General features: G+C 43.1%; 1 protein-coding gene across 1 annotated transcript in view; it reads right to left on the reverse strand.

Moving 5' to 3' along the window:
• Spata13 (spermatogenesis associated 13) overlaps positions 1-20,879 on the reverse strand; it is a 145,325-nt gene that overhangs the window by 79,701 nt on the left and 44,745 nt on the right. Inside the window, exon 2 of the mRNA XM_023715047.1 lies at positions 1-739. This exon is cut by the window's left edge and continues 51 nt beyond it. Coding sequence (XP_023570815.1) covers positions 1-598 — 598 coding nt within the window. The 5' untranslated portion in view covers positions 599-739. The remainder of the gene's footprint in view (positions 740-20,879) is intronic.

Raw genomic sequence — 20,879 nt, forward strand, 5'->3', positions numbered from 1 at the left:
CGGGGCTGTGCGGCGCCAGGCGCCTCTCGGGGTCCAGCAGGCTGATGCGGCCCAGGCCGTAGGCCCTGCGGATGCTTCGCGAGCGGTGCGTGCTCCTCTGGAAGGCGTCGTCGTCCGCTTCGGGCTCCGAGCCCTCGGAGGCGCTGTCCCCTGCCCGCCGGGCGGCGCCTGCGGTGTCCAGGCCGGGGTCTGCAGCCACCACCACAGAGCCGTTGGGCACGGCTGTGCCCAGGGCACCTTCCCACGCGTCTTCCTTGGAGGCCTCTGCTGCCTCTCGGTTCTGAATCCCTTGAAGGATGGAGGATTTGAGTTTTTTGAAAGACCCCATTTTGCGGAAGGAGGCCAGAGCATTCCACGTGGAGGAGCTCCCCACGAGCACCACAGAGCGTGGCCTCTCTTCAGCGCCCGCCCTCTTGCGGCTCACGGAGAAGAGGCGCACGAGTTTGGAGGGGCTGAGCCGAGCCTCCGGAGCCTCAGGGTCACTTCTGTACCCTCCATTCCGGCACGCCGATGATGTCACCATCTTGGAGTCTTTCAGGTCGGAGCCCGAAGAGGGTGCTGCAGTAGCTGGCCCATGGCCATTCTGGGTTGTGGTCATGTTCTGGGAGCCCAGGGCAGTGTGGCTCAGACCTGCGTGGACATCTGTGTCCGCAGGTCCCCACTCCAGAGCGACGTCGCCCAGGCCACCAGCCTGGCTGCCATCCCTGCTCCACACATTGCGCTCCGAGGTGGCCACTGCCTGCAGCAGAAAAGAAAGCAAACATTTAGCCATTTGCCCACAGAAGAACCTCCATGATCCGGAGCTATTTGTTTTGCTTTAACAATTGCTGTTATGGGGGGAGGGAATGGAAAGCCCCATAACAGGGCTGTTCGAATTCAGAACTGTTTCTTAAGTAACAGTTTTCATCAGTTCATTTCATCATACGTTGAGGGCAAGAAGAAAGAGTTAAGAAGTCTGCCTCAGTAGGATCCTTAAATTTGTTGAAACCTGTGGAGGTAAGTTGTGGAAAACTGCTGAAATTAGAAGCTATTATTCAAGACTATTTCTTATATTTGAGCTAGAAGGACTCTTTTATTATCAAATACCAGAAAACCCCGTAACTACCTCTGCTGTGTTGCCCTAGTGCCAGCCTGTGTTCAGTATAACAGCCGGTGAGCAAAGAGGGAGGAGCTTGGTCTGTATCTTCCCTCCAGTACACGTCTGTGTTCATGCCTTCCTCTCCAGACCTGTGTCCATTCCCTGCTGCCCCTTGCAATTTGTGTCTCTGTGCTTTCCTTCCTCAGACCTGTATTTATGCCCTGGCCCCTACCTCTGTCCATGTCCTCCTCTACCTCATGTACCAGTGTCCATGTTCTTTCCCTCAAATTGAAAATGCTGCTACCTTACAACCCATCCGGTCAAGACCTGCTTAGCCCTCATGAACTAGTTAAAGTCAGTTTTCCTACTCTCAAATGATTAATGACTAAATGAATGATATTTGGTTAGTGCTCACTATGTCCCAGGGTGGTGCACTAAAGATTTTTTTTAAAAACATCATGTTCCTAAGTATTCATGGAAACATAGGAGGTCAACAGAATGATTTTTACATTATAGACAATCAGTCGGACACTTGGGTAGATTAGGCCATTTTCTGGGGTCCTGCAGCTGCCCCTCTAAGCCCTATGTTGTTTCTCACTGCATTAAACTAATGAGCAGAGAGACTGAAACACAGCTGGGATCTGTATCCAAAGCACCAGACTACAGTTCCAGCATCTCATTACCTTAATGTCAGATCCCAGCAGTTCTTAGATTATTGTTAGAGCTATTTCTCCCAAGGAAAATGTAGGGCAGTAGATGAGAAAGAGGAAGCTATAGAAAGACCTTCCAATTAGAACTCCAATTAGCTTCTCCTTCTCAAGAGCAGAATTGAACCTTAGGCCGAGAACTGTCTCGTTTGCTCTTACAGTGGAACTGCTTGATAAATTCCTTTTTTTTTTTTTTTGGGCCCCTGGGTCATCCTCAGAGCCAAATATAAAAGTGTAAGGGGTTGACTCCATCTGGGACCAACTCAAGAAGCTACACTGACTTTAGATTGTCAGACAATCCATCAGATACAAGATTGATGAGTTACTTCATGGCTTCTAATTTAATGTTCTAATGGGGAATTTAGGGGGCCTGAAGAACTGTGAATTGCATGTGAATGAGCCATTTAAGCAGTCTTGATTCATCAGACTAAAACTGGATGAACTGTAACCAGTCTCAAAATCAGCCTAACACCCAAAGTATCACCTGTCTACCTTCTCTGATTCAGGGAGGGACTGTGGTTATTCCAGGGTCTCAGAGTCTTGAACTGAACTAGAAGTTTAATCAAAATTCAAGTCTTATAGGAACTGGCTGATAGATATTAAGTAGTAATACTTTTATGACTTGCACGGAAACAAAAGGCAGGGTCGTGCTTTGAAACTCAACTGGACAACTATTGGCAACACCACTAGAGGGCACTAGGGGACCTTTTATAACCAACAAGAACCCGTGTTAAACTGACCCTTAGCACTCCAGATGTGCTGGGAAGCATATTTGTTAGGTAGTTTGTATATGGTCGGTAGATGACCTCGAGCTGGACCTAAATTCTAAACTTAGCACTGTCACATGATCTTCAGGAAATCATTTCAGTAATCTGCTTCAGTGTCATTTCTAAAATAAGATTAATATTTATGTCCCTATCAACCAACTGATCAATCCATGAGTCCCTATTGTGCAAGATTAGTACAGGCCTCACAGTGAACTCAACACAATGATAAGAAACATGAGCAAAGGAACAGAGTAGTCAGGAACATAAGTTATGATTGGCAGGCAGTGGGTCAGTGTGACCAGCTGTTCAGCTGAACCAGAAACGAGCTTTGTAGGACATAGGAACTTTCATGGCTAAGGCTGGAAAAATCCTTAACAAACTGCAATGACTGTTCACTTTAAGGATTGCCCAACATAACAAAGTAGTAGAAGTTAAGGGAGAAATGGCCTTAGAAAAGTATATATATTCCTAATCTAATACTTAATCATTTTTTGAGGCCAATGGTAAGCATCAGCTTCTTTGGAAATTCTTTCCTGAAATGCCTAAAATGAATAAGATGCCTTATTCTGTGCTTCTACACAGCATCAGGCATCTCTTCAAACTGTATACTAAAGCATATAATAATACTAATTTTATATGGTGGTTCTCAGAACTGCAGAACTCTGTGATTATTCATCTCAATGTGAGATTCTATCCATTATCCTGCCTGCATCCAGTACCCCCCCCCCCTTTTTTTTTAAGAGAGTCTTGCTATGTAGCTCAGACTGGCCTTGAACTCATCATGTAGCCTAGGCTGGCCTCAAATTCATGGCAATCTTGTCTCAGCCTCCCAAGTGCTGATATTACAAATGTGTGCCACTTTCCCTGGCTCTTCCTGTATCCAGTTGCATCTATAGATGTACAGCTATGTTAGGGTAATAAGTCACTACATACCCCCTTTTTTTTTTCAAAATGAAGATGCTTCAGTTTTTATAACACTAATAAGTATTTATTTAAAGCTTACTTAAGCTTGAGTAAAGATTCAGATTCTGTAAAATCTACCCAGAAAGCCTGAGTTTCTAAATGGGGCAACATACTTTAAAAAAAAAACTAGTGACTTGCCATTTTGTGCAGGAGCTGAACAATGTGATTGTTGTGTATTGCTCAGAATGAAACTGAAGACTGTGGAAAAAAAAAAAAAAAAAAGCTTTTCCTGGAATTTCTGAGTAACATACCAAGTTGCATTATTTAGAACTAATACTTTGACCTCTATTAACTAACAAGGGTTGCAATTCAATTAGTGGTTTATAGAAAGTCTTACAAATCATGGGAGCTTTGCCAGAGATGCTTATGAACAGAACTACAAGAATTTTGGATGGGAATACTGTGAAATCCAGTTGTCTACAGCTGCATTCTGCGGTATATGAACTTTTGGATACTGTAGAATGTTTCTTTCAATAATGAAATTTTTCTCAAAACTGTAAACATGAAATTTAACTCTTAAATTTTTAAACTTAGGAACAACTACGTAGCTTATACATAAATAGGAAAGGTTTAATATAGGTTGATATAAAAAATGGAAAATGTGACACTGAAGAAAATGGTGACATCTGAAACGCTAAAGGAGTGAAAGTGGATCCTTATATTACAGCACTAGAGTAGATGACCACAGAAACAGCTAACCACTATTTGTAGAGATTAAGATCCTGGAGACTATTGAGATTGATTTACTACTACACTAATCCTCCCAGTTTTACTTCCTGTGTTCTCAGTTAGGCTTAGACAAAACTGATCCGAAGATATTAAATGGAATAGTCCAAAAGTAAGCAATTCATAGGTTTCACATATATTGTTCTGGAAACTATGATAAAATCCCATGCTATCTTGCTCTGTCCTACACAGGAAGTGAATTATCTGTCCCTTAACCAGTGTGTCCTTGCTATATATGCTACATGCTCAGTACCTGCTTAGTATCAGTCTCAGTCACCTGATTGACATCAGGGTATCACAGTGCTGGTGTGTTCAAGTAACCCTTATTTTATTTCATAAAAGCAGTGATGTTGGTAATTCATACACACCAAAGAAAAGCTGTAAAGTGCTCTCTTTACAGAAAAACGAGAAAAAGTTTATTATATATAGGCATAGAAATAAACCACCATCTACTTAGTGTTTAGTAGTATCTGAGGTTACACTCTACCAGGGCCTTAGAACACATACATCTCCTGGGAATAAGGTGGGATGAGCTCTGCAGTTATTTATTTATTTAATTTTTTGGTTTAGGATTTTTTTTTTATTGACATCAGTTATTTTTATTTTAAAGAAAGAAAAAAAAATAAAAACAGTGGTACAAAATCTCAAAACAAGATTTTAGGAGAGTAACAATGGTTAGTACATTGTGTGTTGTTATTGCCAAAGTAGTTTCTCATATTATAAGACATAGGCAAGAAATAATAAGCAAATAACATAGGTACAAACCTCTTTTTTTTTAAGTCAACAGAAAATGGAAATATACTTTTTAAAGTTTCTAATACTAGGAGAAGATATCATACAATGTCTTTTTAAATAAATTGTAAGTCAAAGATACAGTATAAATCTTAGAACAAAAATTAAGATTAAGCAATATTCAGAAAATTAAATGATTCAAAACAATTGAACTAAGAGAAAGTTTTCATGATAGCAAAGAAGTACTAAGAGTAAAACATAAGATAAATACTGGAATGGCAAATAAATGACCAGCACTTCTAACAGTTTGAGGATAGGATATTGCACAAAGTTCTAATGTGTTTTGGACATGCATAATGACCGTGACAGTTACTGGTGACTAGGCGTCACTTGTGGAAGTGAGCTACAGCTATTTCTTTGAAATCCATCCTGTAGACTCAAGTGGAATCATGACCCATAGGGTGGAAAAGAAGTACATTTGTAGAGTGTGCTAATGGAAATATTCTGCTGCTGAATACAAAAGAATAACTGAAGGACTACTACTGTATACCTCTTACTCTCCTCTGTTTGCCCTATTTGGCGGGTTCGTTCCATTCTCATTCATGGGGCTGTGATCAATTTACTGTAGTTATTAATGAAAGTACAATTAGTCATGAGGTTCCAGCCCCAGGACTGCCACCTATGGGTACTTCTCTCCTCCGCAGATCTCTGTAGTCGCTTAGGTCTAAGATTCTCCATCATATTCCACTAATCTCTGTGCAGTGAGAGACCATCAGTGCCTTATCATGGGCCTGTGGAAGCTCTTCGTGCCCTGGCCTCCCGACTGCACTCTTGTCTTACACTAAGGCTCACCTTGAACCATTCTTCTGCTGCCAGTGTCCTTTCCAATCTGCAAATGGGCTTATCAGTGAATCTAGTGCCACTGGCTGCCTCTGGACTTCAGAGAGATGTGGAACTCCCTCAGCCTACACTGGACACCTTCACTGCAGCTGTGCTAAATCATTCATCAGTGACCTTTTTTACACAAGTGTGTTCTCTGCCTACTTCCTTCTTTGCTCTCAGGTTCTTTCTCCAGCTACTGTTTTCTCTGTGGCTCCACAACTCTCAGGCTGCCCTGACAAATGGCTTTCGGCCAAGCTTCATCTGTGGAAAGCAGGAATAGAAAATGATATGAAGGCAAGAGCAAGGGAAGGCCAGGCCAGGCTATTTCTTCTCCTTTCTCCCTGTATATAATATATCTATCACTTAATTTAACCACAGTTTATGACACATCTATAGGAGAATTCATCCAAAGCCCTAATTCTAGAAATGAAGCGATTTTCTGTACAATCTAGCCTTATGACTAGACTCTCTCCCTCCTTCTCATCCCTGTATACACATTACAATGAAGGGAAGGAGCCAGCCACTCCCTCACCCCTGGATCAGATATCATCAGCATCGCTTCTAAATGAAGATGGGAGAGGATGCCTCACAGGAGCCAGGAGTTCTGTCTTCATTTAAATATTCATTTAGGGCTGGAGAGATGGCTCAGTGGTCTAAAGCACCTACTTGAAACAAGCTTGGCAAAGCACAGGGACCGCGGTTCGATCCCCAGCACCACATGCCAGCCAGACCCGCCCCCTGGTGGGCTGAGCTGGCCACACACACACACACAATAAATAAATGTAATAAATAAAAATAAATAAATATTAAAAATAAATAAATAAATATTCATTTAAATTAAATATTTATAAATTATAAGAATATGTGAGAACATAAATGTAGGTATCAGTGGATGAGGTTAAGTAATCACCTCTAAGGGAAAGGTGTCAATTTCACACAAATGTGTGACTGTCTTGGTTTGCCTTATCTGGGCTATTGGGCTAAACTGAATTTCTGTGGAGAAAATAGTGATGAGATGTAGAAAATGAAGATTTGCAAAGGTGGGCTTTAGATTCTTTTTTTTTTTTTTTAGTATTTTAGGGAAGGGTCTATAGGGTGTTTAGGGTCTCACTACTAGATTGGACTCATAGTGATTCTCCTGTTTACAACCTCCCAAGAGCTGGGATTACAGGCACACACCACCATACCATCTCAGTTGCCATCTCAGCACACCCTGGGGGCAGGGCCAGCATGACAGGCCTGGGGATCGAACCCGTGGACCCTGTGCCTGCTTGTAGGCGTTTTAATCCACTGAGCTATTTGGCCAGCCCAAAGGCGGGCTTTAGACAGAAGAAGAAAATGTACATTCTTTTTGTGAATGTGGAGGTCAGACATGAGATGCTGTCAATCTCTGTGTCTACCCTGGCCATTAGCCCCAGTACTCAGGGAAGTTGCAGCCTCTCGCTTCTACCTTTGAGCTTGAAGAACCTGGGAAGACTGCCAACAGTAGCTCTGAGGGGGCTTTGTCTTGGCTTCCTGCAGCTCATCCCCTGTCCTCTTCCTGCCTGGTGGTAAATAAGACTACAGAAGTAACCACCAAAGTTCACAGCCAGGACTGCCTACCTAATGGCTGTGACTAGTGCCAAGGCTGATGTCACCTTGGAGACTTTGCCTCCCCCACATTCACTATTCAGAGCAGTGAAAGTTTTCCAGATGGGTGGCCCTAATCTTGAAGGTCACTGGAGCAAAAACAATGTCTGCTTGCTGGAGGCAGCCTGGCCAGAATCTGGGGGTGTGCAGTCAACACAGACACCCCCTCAGAGTGACAACGAGGCTTCTACATCCAGCATTTAACTAAATGTACTAAAAACTCTGTGTGTGTGTGTGTGTGTGTGTCGTTGTGGACTGAAGTCAAGCCTTGGAAATGCTGGGTGACCACTGCACCACTGAGCTACACTTGCAGTTCCTAACAACTGCTCCTAAAGCATGTATTTGGGCTGTACCATCCCTGCATTTTCTTCAGTTGGCTTTTTGCTTTTGTTCTTTGCATTCAGTGTGTTTGTAGGGAAAGAAAAGAAGAGGTCAACTCCCAACTCAAGTTTCCAAACAGGAGCCAGTAACGTCATCATTTAGGGGACGTCACAACAACTCATTTGACATCACAAAGACACAAGTCTAGGAAAGGCACTGGCCCAGCTCTGCTAATCAGGCATCTCAGATTCTCAAATTAGTTTTACACATTAAAGTAGTTGCTGAGGTGCTTTCTACTGCCTAAGCTGTCCTCCTCTAATTGAAGTGATAGTTGAATATTGTTCCCCTGTGAGCCCTTCATGGCTCCTGGCATGGATATCCTCACTTAGAAACCATTTGACCACACTGAGCAATGACGTCACCAACAAACAAAGCAAGTGTTGACCAGCTACTACCCATGGGCAGCTCATGTCCTTCTGCCTGCTGGATATGTGGCCTGGTTTGTGAGGAGATCAGCGACCACTTCGTTAGAGGTGGAGGTTCTTAGCACCAGCTCGTCCTTGGACACAGTCCTCAAATATAATGAAAGCTTTGGCGGGAAGCCACATCCTCACTCGTTCTCCTGACTCAGAAGAGCAAATGAACCCCAACTACAAGGAAAACCTGCCAAGAGGAAGTAGACTAAAATCCTAGGAAGAAAAATGTCACACACACCTTCCCTGCCAGCACTCATTCCTCTCAGTGGCTTTCTGGGGGCTTTACCATTCTTTACCCCACTAACATTTCTGGGCAGAAGTCTTCATTGGGTCACCCGAGCAGCCCCCAGATCACTGGTTGAATGGGTTCAGGGTACCTGTAGGAGAATGGGCACAGCTCCTGGTGCTGGAAGTGCAAAGGCCCCTCTGGAATACGATCAACGGTACCAGTCACTTGACTGCCAGATTGAACGTCTCCTCCAAAACTCACTGTGAAACTTAACTGCCATTGTGTTAGGTGATTAGGCCACAGGGTCCCACCCTCACAAATGGGTTAATGTCATTACTGTATCAGTTCTGCTGCCTCTTGCTCTCCTGCTTGCCATGTGACGTCCTCCACCAAGCATCACAGCCGGAAGATGCCAAACATGAGATAAATCAACCCCTAATATTCACAATACCCAGCCTGGGATGTTCTGTGATAGACGCAGAAAACAGACTAAGACAAGGATAGAGCCACAGCTGGGGACAGCTGGGATCTGCTCTGTCATCTGGAGTCTACTGCTGGGGCAGTTAAATGGAGAGATTAACTGCTGGGCAGCCGCATCCCTCAGAATCGCACCACTTCCTGACACACCACAAGGTGTGCTTTCCACACCTCCCATGATCATTTCTGGTTTGCTTGCTGACTTTGTTAGTGTTAAGCTGGGGACCTCATTCAGCCCTCCAACACAGCCTGTTAGGTGACACAAGGCCAGCACTGTGGTCACATGGTTCTGTCCTCAGTCTTTTCCTTGATGTGATGGGCCGCCTCTCACAAGCTCAGAAGGTCCTGATGCATAGGTAGGAGACAAGGCAGGGGCTGGGGCTGACTCAGGCGGAATCCAGCAGCAATCCCACTGCCAGTCATCTTACATGGAGCTCAGTCATGCTGTGAATATGTTAGATGCTTGGAAGTCTCCAAAGAAAAATACAAATGTTCCTAGACTCAGAATAACATTAGGGCCCATTAAACGTATTGTAAGTCAGTAATACTGTGAGCAGAGAAGGCGTGGAAGCCACCTAACCTACGGACCCTTACAGCTCAGCAGCACAGCATGCTGGGAAGGACCAATTGTGAACCCTGCCTTGGAGCTATGGTCGATGCTGCCATAGGACAGGAGGCTCACAGCACACATCTCTAGCCCAGAGCAAGATCCAAATCTAAAAGTCCAAGTACAGTTTTTGCTAAACATAAAACACTTTGCTAAGAGTTAGTAAAGTTCAAAAATAAAAGTGAGGGGATATACTAAACTGTATTAGATTGGGGTTTTTAGTGGAAAAAAAAACAGTTTAGGTATCAAAGAACTAACCAAAATCCAAAAAAAATAGCAGTAAAGACTGAAATATGTTTTAAATATGAAAGTCTCCAGGGCATGAGGAAAGAACTGCATTTGCTTATGGTAGGGCAGATGTCAAGTAGCAGGTGATGGTCAGATGGGCAGTACCCATCTCGATGAGGCAGGGCACAGGCTGAGGCAGTGCTGTGGGTGCAGCAGGGGGCATTGTCTGAGGCTCACAGTCCCGGTTCTGGCCTCACTACCTCTGACTTAGCACTGCTCTTACCTGGGCTAGTGACATCACACTAGCCAATGCAGATTTCTCAGTGGGATCCTAAAGCTGCTCTCAGCATATTTGATGAGGTTGTTAGGAGAAGCAAATGCATTGGAAAGACAATGTGGGTTTTTTTTTTTTGTTTTGTTTTGTTTTGTTTTTGCTGCTAAACATCTCATGGTTAACAAATTCTGCTCGACAAGGCCTTGCATAATTGTGCAAAGAATATGTAGATAGTGTAATAGATATTATACTTATTAGTTTATATACTAAATGCTAATCTAATGTTTCGCTAAATCAAAAGAGAATGTTCTTATTGCAATATTAATTATCCTTTCCAAGGTGTGATATCTTTCTTGGTGAAGTGTAGTTGATTGATAATTATTGGTCATTCCTTAAATACAAAGGGAATTCTAGATCAAGCTGGGTGTGGTGGCAGAAGGATCTCAAGTTTGAGCCCAAACCTGAACAAATTTAGCAATTTAATAAAACTTGTCTGATACTAAAAAAAATTAAAATTAAAAAAAAGAACCTTGGCTTGTAGTTTAGTGCAAAGGCCCTGGGTTTAATCCTCAGTACCACTACCTCTCTCTCACACACAAATTTCTAGATCAAAAACAAGGGAAACATTCTGTTGGAAAGTCAGTATTTCTGCTATGGATATGAAACAGTGGTGTGACCTTTTGCAAATGAAAAGGGAATCTAGGGATGAGGGGAAGGAGGAATGGGAAGGGGAAACTATAAGGGCCTCTAACTTCCCATGGAGAATGTGTTCATTATGTATTGCAAACACATACTATTAAAATAAAGAAGAGAGTCACTCAGTCTGGTCTTAGGCAAAAGGATCATACCTCAAGTGGCCCATAATAGTGCAGAAAGTATACCCACATGGACAAGTCCCTACCTTTATCCTTACAGTAGGGACTTGTGATTCTTAATTGGAAGCACCTCCTCCCTACAGTCATCCTGCCAGTTCAAAGGTCATGGCTGGGTAGAAATTGTGTGGTAGGTACAGGAAGGGGTCAGCAAAAGAAAATCTGAATGTGGATGTGAAAGTACACAACTCTTTTTCCTAAAAGATACCTAGGAAGCCAGCCAGGTGTGGTGGTGCCTGTAATCCCAGCACGTGGAAGGCTGAGGCAGGACTGTTACCAAGTTTGAAGCTATCCTAGGGCACATAGGGAGTTCAAGGCCAGCCCACATTAAATAAAGAGATCATATCTCAAAATGAAAGCAAAAACAAAATAAAAAGAAAAAAATACCCATGAAACTAAGTATATATAAAATTTCACTATTTCATTTTAAATTTGGCTCTAACTTTTCTTGATGAATATGGATAACACATGTTTTAGGACTCTTAATTATGATGGTGAAATCTAAGTAAGGGTTTTCATTGGTTACAGTGCTGGAGATCAAACCAAAAACTTCAAGCATGCTAGACAATTATTCTACAACTGAGCCACATCCCAAGCCCATCTGACTCTGAGGTAATAGTGTCAGACATCCCCAAAGTTTGACCTATGGAGAAGTCAACCGCTCAGGCTTCCAAACATATTTTCCTATACAATGTGCTCATATTATCTCTGGAATCCAACTTAATTCTTAGTGTAAACTATGTTACTAATGGTAATAGAATTTCTATGTATTTAATAGTTGTTTATTAGTAAACAAATCACAATTATAAGAAAAGATGGGGCTGGGGAGCTAGCGCAGCAGCTTAAGCACCTGCCTGGCAAGCACAAGGTGCTGTGTTCAATCCCCGGGACCCCCCCCCCCCAAAAAAAAAGGAAAGATGAACCTGATATCTGACACAGAAGTACAAATGGTAGGTAGCAGAATCAGAAAAAGAGGCTAGCAGAGTTTTGTCTTCTTTCTAATAAGAGAAAGACCCCTTATGATACTTCAAAACCAAGCCTTTCTTCAGGCATCCTCTTTCAGTCCTCTTCATGTGGCTTTCCCCTCTGTCCTACTCTCAGCTCTGTGGTATCCCATAATACTAGTAGAAGTAACCTTCCACACCTTGGTCACCTTCACTTTCCTTCCAGGAATCTGTCCCTGGAGACAGAGGTAGCCCTAGCAGCCGGCACACAGAGGTAACCTTGTAGTTTCCTCCGCTGTAAGGTGCTTCACACCCATTGCATAGGTCTGATTCATGGCATCGCTTACTGGTTTGGCTCAGGGGAAGAATGCTATATGGGTAGAGCGCTTATCTTAAATAGTAAGATTTGTGAGTCTCAGCCTGCCTGGCTACCAAAGAAAGCCTTTTATTTGTTCAGTATCTGGCAAAGTGGCTGCTCAGATTCATGTTGAAATGTGGCCCACTTAAGTGTATTTGAATTTCATTTCAGAATCAGCCCTGGCTTCAACCCTTCCTTATCCCCAGCCTCCCCAACAAAGCCTGTCAAAGTCTGTTAGTTCTTTTCCAATTACAATTTCAGGACTATAATGACACAGCAATCGATGCTGTAAGTCCCAATAGTCCTTCCTAACCAAAGGCCCTGATGCAATGGCGACTGATATTTTGGCAATAATGACTGCCTTGGTTGCCCCTGGGGTGATTGCATAAGCAGTTCATGGCCTCATGCAGCTAAGGACACCTGTAGAGATAACCAAGACTGTCATCATTTGTGCAAACATAAATTAGAAAGGAACTGTCTTCTCCTCTGCTTAAATGAGGTTGTTATGGATTTTTCTTTCATCTTCCAGCAAGAATGAGCCTCAGATGGGACATTATCCACTCGTTCCTTCATTTGATCATGCAACAAATGCTTCCTTGGCCCATGTGTCTGAGTGGAATTAGGGTAGATACTTTAGGAAGAGGACATACTGCCACAGCCATTAGAGAACTTCAGCTAATTAGAGAAATACATATAATTAAGTAAGTCTGAGCAGTGTTTCTCCACACTGGTCTCTTTCAGAGAGACATGAACAATGCATCTCACCGTGGTGATTGATGGCAAAGAAAACCAAGAGCTTGAGATACAGGCCCTGGATGTAGCAAGATGGGTAGGGAGTGGGTGGGTCTGCAGAAGTGGCATTAAGGATTTGGGGTACACTCTAAGGACCACAGGAAGCTCCCACAGAGGCTTTGTCAGCGGGTGACGTATGCCGACCAGGAGGCAGTGAGACTCAGAAGAACAGTTGGGGAGGCTATCAGAGTCCAAAGGAAATGAAATCAGTATGTTGAAGAAACATCTAGATTCTCATGTTTACTGGATTATTTACAGTAACCAAGAAATGGAAACAACCTTAGTGTCCACACACAGATGAATAGATAAAGAAAATGTGATGTAAGTACACAAGGGAACACCGTTCTGGGGTAAAGCAGAAGACAACTTCGCCACTTGCGACAGCACGATGGAGCTGGAGACATCACACTAAAAGAAGTCATCCAGGCACAGAAAAGACATTGTGCAATCTCATTTTTTCTTCAATCAGATTTATATCACACTCATCATAGAGAATTTGTACTTGTATATGCTATAACTTGATTCTTTTCTCCCCTTAACCTCTCCCCATTGTGATCTCATTTATATTGAAACTCACAGCAGAATGTAATGTCAGGGATAGAGAAGGTGAGCGAAATAGGGATATCTTGGTTAAAAAGCACAGTGTTTTAATTCTAAGATAAATTCAGAAGATATACTCAACATGGCGGTGATAGATAAGAATGCTGTGATATGTATGGACTTCAAATATGCTGAGTAGGTCTTAAATATTCTTGATAGTGTTGCTCATGTCACAGTGTGTCCATATATCACAAGGTTAGGTAGGAATACCCTTTGAATACAGATTGTTTTGGTGATGCTAGGGACAGAAACCAGAGCCTTGCAGGCAAGGAACATAACTGCTGAGTTACATCCCCAGCCTTGAATATCTACAATTTTTGTCAGTTATTATTCAGTAGAGCTAGGGAGAAGGGCACTGGGGATTGGAACCAGAGCCTTATTTTCTTAGTCCCTTTCCTTATCACTGAGATGTATTACTCAACATCCCAACTTAAAAGAAAGGGAGGTTTATTTTGGCTCATGTTTCAGCCCACGATCCTCTGGCTCCAAGAACAGCTGAGAAGAGGAGCTCACAGCAGGGCAGTGTGGAAGCAGAGAGTGAAGGGAGGAGCTGGGGAGGGGATAAACCCTTCAAAGCCATGCCTCTGTGACCAGTCTCCTAGACCAGACTGCTGTACAACAGGAAGTCAGCTATAACCTTGAGATCCTTCTACCTCAGTATTCTGAGTAACTAAGATTACAAGGTGTGTGCCAGCACATCCAGTTGGACTTTGTCAAATACTTTTGTGTATCTATCAAGATGATCATATGGTTTTTATCCTTGGCTCTGTATGGTATATCATATTTATTGATTTGCATATGTTGAACCATCCCTACATCCCTGGGATGAACTCTACTTGGTCATGGTGGATAATCTTTTTGATAGGTTGCTGCATTCCGTTTGCCAGTATGTTACTGAGGATTTTGCATCTATCTTCATTAAGGAGATTGGCCTATAGTTCTCTTTTTTGGATGGGTCCTTTGCTGATTTTCTTTTTTTAATGTATTTGGTACAAGGTCTCACTATGCAGCTCAGACTCATAGTGATCCTCCTGTTTTCAGCCTCTCCAGCTCTGGGCGTGCACCACCACGCCTGGTCTCAGTCGCTGGCTCAGAGTGCTCTGGGTGGGGCCGGCGGGGCCTATGGTGCTGAGGATTGAACCCTGGTTCCTGCGCTTGCCTAGGCAGGTGCTTAGTCTGCTAAGCTATCTTGCTGGCCCTTATGCTGCTTTTAGTATCGGGGTAAGGCTTGCTTCCAGGAAGGAATTTGAGAGTATTGCTTTCCTTTCAATTTCACTGAAGAGTTTGAGAAGCATCAGCATGAGGTCTTCTCTAAATTTCTTATAGAATTCAGGTGAACATTAACTATGCCCTCAATATGGCAAACTAACCATCAGGAGAAAGTTTAAAAGGATATGAGGGAAGAAACAGAAATAGAAGGGAAGACTTTCTTCCTTTAAAGCTGGCAGTAAAGGAAGATTATTCAAATTTTGGGAAATTGGAGAATAAAACAGCAGGGAAAGAGAAGGAAGAAATACAAACATAAACAGAATAACAAAACCTAGAAACAATCTCAGACAGAAAAAAATAAAAACAAAAACTAAGAACAAACAGGAAGAATAAAACAAATCAAAAGCAGGAGAAAAAAGAAAATAAGGAAAAAAAGTCTACTTCAAGGTATGTCTGTGTTGTTACTGGTACATAAAGTGAGCAGACTGAGTTCTGAGTTGACTAATCCCAACAAGCCAGCCACAGATTGACAGTAGGGCGGTGGGTAATCTCAGTTAGCCAGCATTTCAGCACCACTGAAGTTCAGGCTGGTTTCTGGCTATTTGTTCAGCCTACAGCATTCTGTGTGCTTCCTGTGGGCTTGAACCTGGCTCCTCGACATCCTGCTAATTTGAACTCCATTCCATTTTACCTGACACTGAGGGTCAGGTAAGATGGAGCCTGCTCACACCGAGGGTCGGGTAAGACAGAGCCTGCCCGCAGCTGCGCGAGTGCTGAGCTCAGGTGGCCCCTCTCTAAGATGCCTACCAGCCAATCGCCCTCCCCTTGGGGGATGTCTGAACCAGAACAGCTCATGGTCCACTGCATCCACTGCAGCGTTCTACTAGTACATTTCTCCAAGGAGGCCCCTGGGCTTGCCAGTAGTCACCGAGCACCTGCGTATTTGAGCTGGCCGTCCCACATAGTGAGTGAGAGCTCACGGGAAAAGCACTGCCTGCTGGTTTTTCTTGCTTCCTTGGAGCCTCTTTCTTTGCCCTCTACGTGGGGTTCAGTGCTCGCTTCAGATCCTTCCTGGGTTCCAGGGACGCACTTCTCTCCTTTTCCTCTCTGTCATGTTGCTATATTCCAGGCTCTGAACACTGACACCCCACAGGATGGATTCTGTGGGCGTGCAGGGCTGCAGGACCGCAGGCCTCCTCCCTGCTATTGTTCAGTGTGCTCCAGGGGCTCCAGGAGCACAGCACCCATGCTGCGGCATGCTGCCAGGTGGCCTCATTCTGTTTTATAAAATAACCTTGGCAAGAAGCGCCTTTTGATCTCTAACTCCCCATCCCATGCTTTAAATGTGGCAATTTATTTCACCACAAATGCATACCTCTTAAAATTAAAAAAAAATGAAATAAAGCTAAAATCTTATGATTTTTGTCAATCTAAGATACCCAAAAGCCTGACTGAGGTTTAACAGAGCAGCATGCTGGTAACTTTAGGATACTCCTTCTTGATATTACTGTAGTCAGATTTCTTTTCAAGTCAAACTCTGAAAGTTCGTCCTAAGCAACTCTGTCATGGCTGTCCCGGCCCTGTGCTGGGAACTTACATGGTGTCGATGCACCAGAAGCTACGAGTGACATGGATCTGTTCTTCATTATGATAACCTCATTTAAAAGACAACAAGCAAGCACAAGGTCCTGAGTTCTATCCCTGGTACCACCAAAAAAAAAAAAAAAAAAAAGTACTAAAAGACAACAAAAATGCAATTGCTAATTCCTACTTTTTAGACTCTTTGTGTTTGTCACATAATTATTGCAAATTTCCAGGTAAGAAAGATAAACACAGATATCCTGTCTTCAATTATGTAATGACTACTGACTTAAAATTAAACCTAGCACAATAATTTCTTAAGAAATGTAAGTTTTCCTTAATGTTTTTTGTTCTTTGTACTTAGAAACATCTTTTTACAGACAGCTGATTAAAGCTACTTAATAAGTGAAATCATAAGGTGTTTCTTGGGTGTGTGTGTGTGTGTGTGTGTGTGTGTGTGTGTGTGTGTGTGTTCGTTCAGATCAGTTCCCCAGGGGGTGGAGCTAGTGTGGCCTGTGGTGCTGGGGATTGAACCACAGTTCCTGTGCTTACCTAAGCTTGCCTAAGCAGGCACTTTAGACTGCTGAGCTATCTAGCCAGCCCCAAGGTGTTTATTTTGACTGAGGAGTCTGTCAAAGATTTAGAGACACCAGTGTGCCATAACTAAGAAGGGGAAGCTAAACTTATCTGCAGGTAATCAGTCTGGAAAGTCTCCCTCCCTTATTGGCCCTCTCCACATGCAGCACTAATTGATCAACTGCAGAAAAGGGGAAGGGAAGGGTTGAGTCTTGTGTTCTATGAACATCTGCTCAACAGAATTCTAACAATACTAGGAGATGATGAATCTATACACCTGACGTTCCAAATTCCCTGGGCACACTCCACGTTCTACATTTGATTCCATCATTGTGCAATCTGGAATTGGAACCCTTTTTCACTGAAACAGGAGGAACACGGCACATGGGTCATACGGCCTGCTTGACAACAGACGCTCCAGGTACCGCAATCACATGGCTCCTCCCAGGTCCCTGACTATTCTGGGAGGCCACTAAGCCCTCGATTCTGAACACATTCTGCGATTTCTAGTCTCACGTGACGCTCACTTTATAGCTTCAGTCTGCTGACAAAAGGGATTTCAGACTCAAATGATTATGGCAATTGTGAGAAAGAACAAAGGCTGCCACTTCCCTGCTGAAAGCATTTCCACAGTGCCTTGCCTGGCAGCACTGGTCAGACTTGTCCTCCAGGTGACTCCTTACAACTATGGACTTTATGTGCAGAAAGAAATGGATGGGGGCTGGGGACATGGCTCAGTGGAATAAATGCTTTCCTGGCAAGCGCAAGGGCCTGAGTTCAATCCCCAGTTCTGAAAAAAAAAAAAAAAAAGACGGATTGAGGCAGAGACAGACAGGTCGACAGACAACTACAGCAGTTCTTCCCTTCTTACTCTGAGGTTGTGTTTTCCACAGTTAGTGTCTGTGGTCATACAGGTCACATAAATGATACGCGCTGTTTTCCCTCTTCTCAAATGCATGTATATAACACTTCTTCCCATGGAATTGGCAGCTTAGGCATATAATTTTTGTTTGTTTATTTTCTTCTTCTTCTTCCTCTTTTTTTTTTTATGTATTTGATACAGGGTCTCACTACACCGATCAGACTTATAGTGATCCTCCTGTTTTCAGACTCCCTAGAGCTGGGATTACAGGCACGCACCACCATGCCCAGTCTCAGTCACAATCTCAGTGCACCCTGGGGTCAGGACCAGCACGGCATGCTGGGGATCAAACCCCAGTCTGCTGAGCTATCTGGCCAGCCTTTGTTTGTTTTCTTATTAAGACAAGAACTTGGATTTTTTTCTTTTACTGAAAGCTGCTCTGGCATATCTGAATTGCCAGCAACAATGTTCTTGTGCTTTGGGGCCATTGTGAAGTAAAATCAGCTTACTGCTTATTGTTACAGAGATATGATATGCAGCAGCGGGTCTGATAACCAAGACTGCTACTAAGACATTTTGAGAGAAAGAGATTACACTATTATTATTACAGCACACCGTTATGATCCTTTTATGTTATTAATAGTTCTTGTTGATACAATTACAGCTTTTAATTTATAAATTAACTTTACCATAGGTGTATATGGCTAGGAAAAAACACAGGAGGTCTTGGACCTGATGCTAGCCACAGTTTTAGGCCTTGCCTGGAGCCTCTGCAGAGAAGGGTAAGGCTGCTGCTGTACTCTCTAGTATCACACTCACTTCACAAATGCAAAGAGCCAAAGGAAAGTCCTGAAGTTGCACGGCAGGAAATGACAGAGCTGGCACTCGTACCAGGCAACTTGCTCTCAGGGTTGCCCGCCAGCTCACACCTGAGGCCACAGGCTCAAAAGGGAGCAATTTCTTCCACGTTCCAGGCTTGTCTTGGTAAGTCCCACAGGCTTTGCATCCTTTTCACAAGTTTTGCCTTTATTAAAAACAAAAGCAAAAACAATGATTCTTTATCACACCCATTAGGGATGGGACAAAGGAGGAAGAAGAGGACGAGGAAGAAAAGAGGAAGAAGGTGGTGGGGGCGGGGAGGAAAACAAATGTTGGGGAAGGTGTGGAGCAACGGGAACTCTTGTATATTATTGGAATGTAAAATGGTGGGGCTGCTGAGAAAACAGTATGGCGGGTCCTCAAAAAATTAAACAGAATGACTATTTGCACTAGCAATGCCACTGCTAGATGTGTACCCAAAAGATCTGAAAGTAGAGACTGGAACAGATATTTGGATGACTTTCCTCAATGCAGCATTATTCCCAACATCGGAAAGGTATAAATAGCCCAAGTGAACACTGGTGTCTAAATGGGTAATGTTGTGAACTGTATGCCAATAAACTGTATGCCAATAATTGCATGCATATAATAGAATGCTGTTCAACCTTCAAAAGTAAGGAAATTGATATATGCCACAGTAAGGATGAGCCTTGAGGACACTGTGGGGATGAACGAAGCCAGCCACACAGCCAAAGCTCTTCTACGATTCCACTTATAGGAGATATCTAGAGTAGTTAAAGTAATAGGAGGGGCTGGTGAGATGGCTCAGTGGTCTAAAGCACCTATTTAAAACAAGCTTAGCAAAGCACAGGGACCACGGTTCAATCCTCCAGCACCACATGCCAGCCAGCCCCCGCCCCCTGGTGGGCTGAGCTGAGCTGGCCACACACACACACACACACACACACACACACACACGCATAAATAAAAAAAAATAAAAATAAATAAAAATAAAGTAATAGGAAAAGAAAATAAATCATGGCTATTAAACTCTATAGGAAACGGCAAAATGGGCAGATGTTGTCTAATGGGTATGGAGACTGGGTCGAGAGAATGGAAGAGTTCTTGGAGATGAAGGTGATGGTTATAGAGCAATGACTATTATGAACCAAATGTCAATGAACTACATATACAAAAATCATTAACAGGACAAATTTTGTGGCATACTTTACTGAAAAAGTTATAAAAACACATAAAAATAATGATTGTAGAGCCTGCAGCTGTGGTATACTCCTATATTCTCAGCACTTTGGGAGGCTGAGGCAGGAAGATCATAAATTCAAGTTCAGACTGTGTAACTTGGCAAAACCTTATCCCAAAGAAGGGAGGTGCTGGGAACATGGCTCAAGTGTAAAGGCCATGGCTTCAATCCCCAATACTGCAAAACAAAATTTTAGTTATTTATCAGTTAAATTACTTAAAAAACTTACAAAATAATACTTGATTAAAGAAGACTCATGATTATCCCAAACTTTCAAATAACTCTAAACACAATGTTTCCTTAGATTTTGTGGTTAATGGGGAAGGTTAACAAAAAGATCGTGGAGGATCTTGGAGAGCGCTCCCAGGCAATGCCTAACATGCTGGTGTTGGCTGTTCTAACGCACAGGATCTGGAACCTGCCACCTGCCTGCATCCCTGGGCAGCTCCAATTTGCCTATGAGCTTCAGTACACAACTATCAATTTCAGAAAGTAGCCTCCTTCTATGGCTTCCTGACACATAGCTCTTGCATTAAACTACAATGAGTTCTTGGAACACACACCTCATGGTACAAATAAAGTTATGCTTCTGCATGACTGATGAACCTGCAACTAGACAGACTCCTTAAACCTAGGACTTGTCTTGGTCACCCCTCATTGTGTATCACAGAGACTGGCACCTACAGCAGCTCAATAAATATTTGGTGGAGCTCTCTGTTCCTCTTGTAAACACTAGATTTGGATGCCTACAACGTCAACCTATCCTTGTGTGAGAGAAGCTATGAAAATTCTTCCTGGGGCTCGGGGTACAACTCAGAGGTGAAGCACTTGCCTAACATCCACAAGGTCCTAGGTTTCACGCCCAGCACTGGAAAATCAAGGCAAATAAAAAACACTTCATAAATTATC

Source organism: Octodon degus, unplaced genomic scaffold (assembly GCF_000260255.1).
Source record: "Octodon degus isolate 3935 unplaced genomic scaffold, OctDeg1.0 scaffold00038, whole genome shotgun sequence".
Classification (NCBI taxonomy): domain Eukaryota; kingdom Metazoa; phylum Chordata; class Mammalia; order Rodentia; family Octodontidae; genus Octodon; species Octodon degus.